General features: G+C 41.7%; 1 protein-coding gene across 3 annotated transcripts; it reads right to left on the reverse strand.

Annotated features, from left to right (window-relative positions):
- Positions 1 to 613: 613 nt before the first annotated feature.
- LOC108553905 (ankyrin-3) lies at positions 614 to 5934 on the reverse strand. 3 transcript variants are annotated; one of them, XM_017908992.1, is made up of 5 exons: positions 5343 to 5934; positions 3828 to 4171; positions 1997 to 2237; positions 1689 to 1932; positions 614 to 1283 (listed from the first exon to the last, which is right to left on the reverse strand). In XM_017908992.1, the coding sequence occupies exons 1-5, from the start codon at positions 5367 to 5369 to the stop codon at positions 730 to 732; spliced, it is 1410 nt and encodes a 469-aa protein (XP_017764481.1). In that variant the 5' UTR covers positions 5370 to 5934; the 3' UTR covers positions 614 to 729. The 3 variants fall into 3 exon arrangements, with proteins under 3 accessions (XP_017764481.1, XP_017764482.1, XP_017764483.1); XM_017908993.1 differs by lacking the exon at positions 5343 to 5934 and adding an exon at positions 4916 to 5333; XM_017908994.1 differs by lacking the exon at positions 3828 to 4171.
- Between the last annotated feature and the right edge of the window lie 1892 nt (positions 5935 to 7826).

The raw sequence follows: 7826 nt of genomic DNA on the forward strand, positions 1-7826 counted from the left end.
TTTTCTTCTTCTTTCGACACTTTTGCAACCTCAAGTGATACAAAATATGTACAATATACGGATAAGTATGTGCTTGTATGATACAGAACATGCATGGGCATATACATACATACATACAAACGATCAGTCAGCCGCCATTCACGTAAACGCTTTTATTTTATTTATGCAGATGTACGAGTATTAATACGTGTGCTAAATAAAGATACAAAAGTATCGTACATGAGTCGTAATGAATTTATGATTAAAAAGAAATAATATAAAAATCGTAAAGAACACAAATACGACGACTGGCATAAATTTTTTGAGACGCAAAATACATGCAAGAGGAAAAGAAATTTGTCTATCCTTCCGATCAAATCTTATATCTCCTGATAGCCCTTTGTCGTGATTGCTGAAAATGAAACACCCACGTATCGTTTTATATTACGTTGTTGTTGCTATCGTTGTATTTGCCAAGCATAATAACAAAAATGTTTGGATGAAATGTAAGAATATTTGTTCATTAACATTTTGGAATATCGAAATTATCGTGAACCGTTAATTTCAGAACAAATTTCAACAAGAAATATACGTATTTATAACGATTACGTGGAGACAGTGGCGGTGGTGAGAAAACGGCGACGATGACCATGACGGTGTTGAAAAAGGTATACGACATTTATACCATGCAAAATTGAACACGATTCCGTTGTGTGGCGAAAATACATATACCGAAACGTTAACGAAATTTCAATGGAAATCGTAGAGAAGATAACGATGTAGCGACTGAGGCAACTGTAGCTTACAAACAATCTTGGGCAACTTGGTACCGCAGAGCTTGCGCACTATTAACCTCGCTTGATGAGTCAAGGGCAACGGTGTTCGTGCTGCTTCCATTACAAGTGCTTTTTGTGCATCCGTCAAACTACTCGATCTTTTTATCATGCAAGGGTCGAAGCTTTCTGCCGCTTCCAATAACGCCTTCAGCAAACGTGGCTTATCCGCTGTGTTCTGAAGAGAGTTGAGTATACCGTGAGGATCCCGGAATTGCGTCTTAATGACAACTCGTGCTCCGTACTTGAGCAAAAGTGCTACCACTTCGACAGAGGGATTCTCATTGGAAGCGACGTATTCTGCGAGAACTGGACGCAATGCGGGACCTTCATCGCTGCGTATCACCAAGTTGGGGTCCGCTCCTCGTTCCAGTAACATCGATAGAATCTCCAGTCTATTCGGAATGTTATCCGCGCAAGCAACATGAAGAGGCGAGCCGATGATCGGCGATGTGGCATTTACATCAGCGCCTAAATTCGAAATCGCTTAATTGCTATATGCGTTCAGTTTGTGTTTTATGTAAGACGAATTTATTCGACAGATGAGCAAACGAGTATATTGATGTTGAACGAACGCGTATATAAGAATGGCCGGTCGAGCCAACGATCGAACAAAGAAGCTTTGCGGAGTATGGCACACAAGCACAACGATAACTTGCAGCATGCCTCCGGGTTTCGCATGCAAAATGCAAGAACACGCGCTGGTAGTTGTAAGTTGAGGCTGGTTTTGAAGAAAAACAAGTTGACCAGCGAAAATGATGGATTATTAGAGAGTATTTAGTTACACTAGCGCGCTTACTTGTACGGTCGTTGTCCCGGCCGTAAAATTAGTTGCAATAGACGAGGCGCGTGATATGCACGGACACGAAAACTCACCCGATTGCAACAGCATTTGAACGATCGAAGGGTCTCCTTTCAAAATGGCCAGATCGAGAGCCGTGGGTTTTTGATAGTCTGGCCCGAGATCGAGTCGAGCGCCTTGCTTTAAAAGCAGATCGATCACCGTCGGATCCCCGCCAAGGATCGCGTAATGCAGAACGGTCCGGTAATCGTGCCGCGCGTCAGCCATCGAATTAACATCTGCCCCATAGCTCAGCAGAAGCAGCACCGAGGCTATGCCCTGAGACGAACATGTTCTCATCTGGTAAGTAGAGATATTTCATATTTCACCGTGGATCATTTACCTGCGGTAGTCTCGCTGCTTTCATCAACGGCGTGAGTCCAGCACGGTCCCGCGTGTTAGGTTGAGCCCCGAACGCTAACAATAATTCCATGCATTGCAGATCCAACGGAGAAACCAGATTAATCTCCGAACCGAAGAAGTATCTTTTATTCGGATTTGCACCGGCTTCCAGCAGAATTCTGGCCACTTCGACATGTCGATTTCTCAGAGCAAGCCGTAGCGGTTCGTCGCACAACGTTGTCCTGCGCAGATATCGCGGATCGTCATTGTCTTTGAGTTTGATTGCGCGCTCACGCGTTATTGCTACCGGACACGCGATCTATTATTTCTTGCTCATCCCTTCTATTCGCTTTTCACATCCCGTCACTTTCATCCCGTGGTCGTCTTTCCATTCCATTTCCATCTCATCTCCGATCCCTCACCCCGTTCCCTCCTTTTACCACCCATCAACATTCCATCACTTCCAAGTCTGCGTGTTTCTTAACATCGATAAAAAAATATAAGCTATAAGACGAAAACAATTTGTATACGCGTATACAGCGAGGTGTAATTACATGCAACGTCACGGATCAATTCATAGCACAGGAAGCGGTTGATCTTTGGCACGTGTTCCAAGGTCGTCAAGATCCAACCGACCAATTAATTTCTCATCGAGATTAATTTCTCATCGACGTCGATTATACACTTACCGACGTTGATTCTCAAGATTTTCAAGATCAATGAAAAAGCGATAGTGATGTCATGGCTGGCATGTATCGCGAAGGTACGTTAGTAAAGAGAAGAGAGATAGAGAGATAGATAGATAGATAGATAGATAGATAGATAGATAGATAGATAGATAGATAGATAGATAGATAGATAGATAGATAGATAGATAGATAGATAGATAGATAGATAGATAGATAGATAGATAGATAGATAGATAGATAGATAGATAGATAGATAGATAGATAGATAGATAGATAGATAGATAGATAGATAGATAGATAGATAGATAGATAGATAGATAGATAGATAGATAGATAGATAGATAGATAGATAGATAGATAGATAGATAGATAGATAGATAGATAGATAGATAGATAGATAGATAGATAGATAGATAGATAGATAGATAGATAGATAGATAGATAGATAGATAGATAGATAGATAGATAGATAGATAGATAGATAGATAGATAGATAGATAGATAGATAGATAGATAGATAGATAGATAGATAGATAGATAGATAGATAGATAGATAGATAGATAGATAGATAGATAGATAGATAGATAGATAGATAGATAGATAGATAGATAGATAGATAGATAGATAGATAGATAGATAGATAGATAGATAGATAGATAGATAGATAGATAGATAGATAGATAGATAGATAGATAGATAGATAGATAGATAGATAGATAGATAGATAGATAGATAGATAGATAGATAGATAGATAGATAGATAGATAGATAGATAGATAGATAGATAGATAGATAGATAGATAGATAGATAGATAGATAGATAGATAGATAGATAGATAGATAGATAGATAGATAGATAGATAGATAGATAGATAGATAGATAGATAGATAGATAGATAGATAGATAGATAGATAGATAGATAGATAGATAGATAGATAGATAGATAGATAGATAGATAGATAGATAGATAGATAGATAGATAGATAGATAGATAGATAGATAGATAGATAGATAGATAGATAGATAGATAGATAGATAGATAGATAGAGAAGGAGGGAGGGGGGGAGAGAGAGAGAGAGAGAGAGAGAGAAATTGAGAGAAAGAAGAAAGAAAGGGAAAGATGGCAAGCAATGTGTCGTACCTTGGAAATAGTTCTCCGGTTTCCTGCCTGTGATCGACTTTGGCACCATGCTCGAGCAGTAGCTTCACCAAATCTAAGTAACCATGTTCGGCGGCAAGATGCAATGCCGAATAACCACATTCGTCGGTCGCGTCAATGTCCGCGCCGCGTACCAACAACAGCTGAGCCGCCTCCGTGTACCTCTGCCAGACCGCGTAATGCAACGGTCTCAAGCCCTGTGTCACGGACTCGTTCGCCTTAGCCCCGCACGCCAATAAGATTCGAATCTCGTCGAGCGGTTGTAAGCGAATTATAGCATCGGCTAACTCTCGCTGTAATGGATTGGCGATGCATTCGGAGGGCATCTGTGATACGTTGAAATCGACAAAAGAGAACGATTAACATTGTAGTCGCGCGATCTCTCATTATCCATTATCGCGCTTTCATTCGCCCAGATCATCAGCATTTCACAGTCCATATTTTACGTTCGTACTTTCCCAAACCTGTTTTTCCTTTGCACGGTTTTCCCTGTCTCTAATCGCCACCCACATCCACTCCCCTTTGATCCTCGTCCTTCCCGCCTTTTCTCATTCTACGTTAATACTTGGCACGCCACGGGACCGCGTGCGCGCGCCCGCGTGTGTATACGTGTGCGTACGTGTGCGTGTAAGTAAGTACGTATGTTGCACGCGCGAATACCACCGCGTACGATCTCCGTTCTTCGAGGTGAAAAAATCACGAACCCGATCGATTCTCGTATGCGGATCAGCAACGAAATACGAGAAACTTTGTCATTCGACGGAACAATCGAGATCTCGTTTCGGCCATCGAAACCGTGCCAAAGTGACGGTACAATTTTGGCGATGATATCGGAAGTACGTTGATCACACCGATCGAGAACCGTCTCAACGTATTTTCCATCAAGAGTTACCGTTTTTCTCTCTTTCTCGCACATAATGTTCCGTATGTTCGTACGCGTCATATCGTACAATTGTATGTACGCGCACACACATGCACACACACTTGTTTATATCTCTGGGCAAGTGGATTTTTTACCCTACTTCCTTTTTAACGTCCCTTTTACTCGTCTTAAGTCGTCGTATACTCACGTTCGTCCGAATAAAATGGAATATAATTCAACGCGCTTTATATTCAAATATCAAAACGAGAAGGTTTGTTCAGGGAATCTTTAGACGAGATACGCGACGATAAGATAGAAAGATATTAGAAAACGATAGGATGCGATATCAGCGACGCGGCGAAACACGGCGCGACACGGCGCGACACGGCGCAACACGGCGCAACACGGCGCGACAAAGCAGAGCAAAGCACAGCGTGGCGCGAATAAACAGCATATATATCGTACGATGTATAGATACGTGGACGTGTGTGCCTGGACGCGCGCGCGTATGCAGTAAACGAAAGAGGAAAATAGATCTTAAACGATTTTCGATTCTTCGTCTGTTCGTGTGATCGGAAAATGTCACGATTTGACGTTTGCCTTTGGAAATCTCAAGTTGGTGGTTATTTACTCACAGTGAATACTCTGCGATGCTCCAGCATGTAGAAACGGTGTTGTAAACTGCCTTCTTTGTCGGAAAGTTGGTCCTATTTAAAGCTTCGAACCGTGATTCCGCCCGAAAATAACACAAAGGGAACGCGCGGGAGTGTGCGCAGCAAATCATCCGCTCGCGACAACTACGCAATTTTCGCTTCGAAGAACTCAATTCGAATCGATGCGCATCTTTCGTTGATCCTCGACAGCATTTATATTCCCGTTTCCTGCAAACTTTCCCAACGTACATGTATACATACATATCACCATCCCCTCTTTTCACCACCACTTTTTCCTTTTTCCTTCGGTACTTGCTTCGCATCTTCTTCAATCGTTGCCCCCCGAAATCGAGTCGACTTTTACGAATTCGTCACGTTCACGTGCGCGACAATGCGAGATAGTGTAGCAACCGTCCGTCCCGCCGTGATCTCCAATTCTGTCTCGTCTATTGGTAAAGCCTCTCTTCTTCCCAAATGCACCTCCACGTTGCTAAATCGAATATCAATGGCACACACGAGTTCTACCATGTTTGCGCCAAGTTCTCTCTTTCTCGTCAAGGCAACCTAACGACGAATCGAAAACCTCGCGATATCGATAATTTTACACCGGTATCTACGTAGATACGCGTGTATGCACACGTTTGTTTATTTAAGCAACCGAAAAGAGGCAAGTTCGCGAACGAATGCGTTTCCGAGAAATGACTACGGTTCGCGAGTAACTATGAGAGTTTCCTTCTTTTTGGCTTGCCTGCCAAAATACATGCGGTGGCCTTTTACCTACCTTTTACCTACCTTTTACCTACCTTTTACCTACCTTTTACCTACCTTTTACCTACCTTTTACCTACCTTTTACCTACCTTTTACCTGCAGATATCGATACGCGAATAGTTCCCGATATACCCTTGCTATTTCTATATTTTCGACATGTCCTATATAACCAGACGAAACTCGAGTACATGCTTATGTAAAAAATCGCGAAACGTTTTAGGGCCAAACGGGATTCTACCCTTTCCGCGCGTATATGTATGTTTCTACACGTTTGCTAATAAACACTCCGATACAAACTGCGATCCAATGTTCGTAAGCCAGTGTAAACAGCAACAAAGGCAAACACTTTCGTACCAAATATATTTTACCAAATAATCCAACACACGCTCATTTTTGGAAGTACTTTTATTAAGAAATACTTTGCACTTATTAAATGCCTTATATTCTTAATTCATTTTAATTATAATTATTATTGTTATAGCGTTGTCCTATCTTTCTACTTAGAAGCATGCTTCGCTAACACACGTTACACGACCCTAAATTATAAGCAATTTTTTTGTCCTTAACGTACAGCTTATGCGTAAATCAAACAACAATACTTTAATTTCACGAAGCCGACAAGTGCAGAGTTTTCAATGGAAATCTTCGCAACCTACGAAAAATTCTGTACAGAAGTGCCTATGTGTTGCGACTCGAGGAAACTTCGAATTCGTTATTGTTGCTATGATTCCATATCTTTATCTCTTTTTTTTCTCTTTTTCCATCCCCCGCCCCCTCCCCACCTCTCTCTTTCTTCTTTTTATTATCGAATAACAAATATTTGCACGCGCAACAATATCGATCGTCACACTGGATGACCGATTTATCGGAAGTTTCCTCTCGAAATCAGTTCGGTAATCGTGCGAACGATGCCATCGCCCTTTTACTTATCTCTGCTTTTGCCTTCCATTCCGTGTTCCCGAATTCTTTAAGGGCCACGACAGAAACGTAGAAACAAGGAAGAAAAAGAAATACAATTCGATACTTTCTCCTCCTTCTCTGCCCCCTCTCTCCTTCTTCCGCTCCTTTCTCCTCTTCTTCTTCTTCTACTACGTTTTATTCTACTTCTTCTCCTGCGTTCTTTTTTTATCTTTCGACTTTTTACGATGCGAGACGGGTACAACACACTTTCGCGAGAACGTGGTCGAACTTAACAACGCAGGGCTTTGCACGACATATGTAACTATATTTGTCGCTAATTACTAATTTATCCGTCTATCTGCGACGCGTAGACGCGCCTCGAACGTACGTGCATTCGGACACATGTATCACATCGAACGATACCGTCCCTCGAGCGGAAATAAAGCGGCACTCGATCGCGTTTCATTCGTTCCCGAACAATAAATCTTTCAAGACAGCTCGCTCGATACAACATTACGTCTAACGTATACACGCTACGCTTTCTTAATGGTTACACTAAATTTGTTACTCTTAAGGAACCTACGTTTAGAAAATTGGACTTTTTATAGGCTTGTGTTTTCTTCGAAAAATATCTATAGAACGTTCTTCACGATTGTAATTCGAGCAAGAAATCGATCGATCGGTCTGTTGTACACACTTCGGGACGGGAAGATCGACCGACAGTTTTACCAAGTGGACAAATTTTATCGTGCAACACGCTCGTTGCTTAAACGGAATTTCACATTAGTGCAATTTTT

The sequence above is a fragment of the Eufriesea mexicana genome, unplaced genomic scaffold, assembly GCF_001483705.2.
Source record: "Eufriesea mexicana isolate 0111107269 unplaced genomic scaffold, ASM148370v2 scaffold13881, whole genome shotgun sequence".
Taxonomy (NCBI): Eukaryota; Metazoa; Arthropoda; class Insecta; order Hymenoptera; family Apidae; genus Eufriesea; species Eufriesea mexicana.

What these genes read in the sequence shown, in the direction of transcription:
- LOC108553905 (XM_017908992.1), bottom strand. Translation starts at nt 5,369, where the DNA reads ATGCTGGAGCATCGCAGAGTATTCACT. An exon ending in AGCATCGCAGAGTATTCACT is followed by an intron (nt 4,172 to 5,342) that starts GTGAGTAAATAA and finishes AACGTATCACAG; the next exon opens with ATGCCCTCCGAATGCATCGC. An exon ending in AAGCAGCGAGACTACCGCAG is followed by an intron (nt 1,933 to 1,996) that starts GTAAATGATCCA and finishes TGTTCGTCTCAG; the next exon opens with GGCATAGCCTCGGTGCTGCT.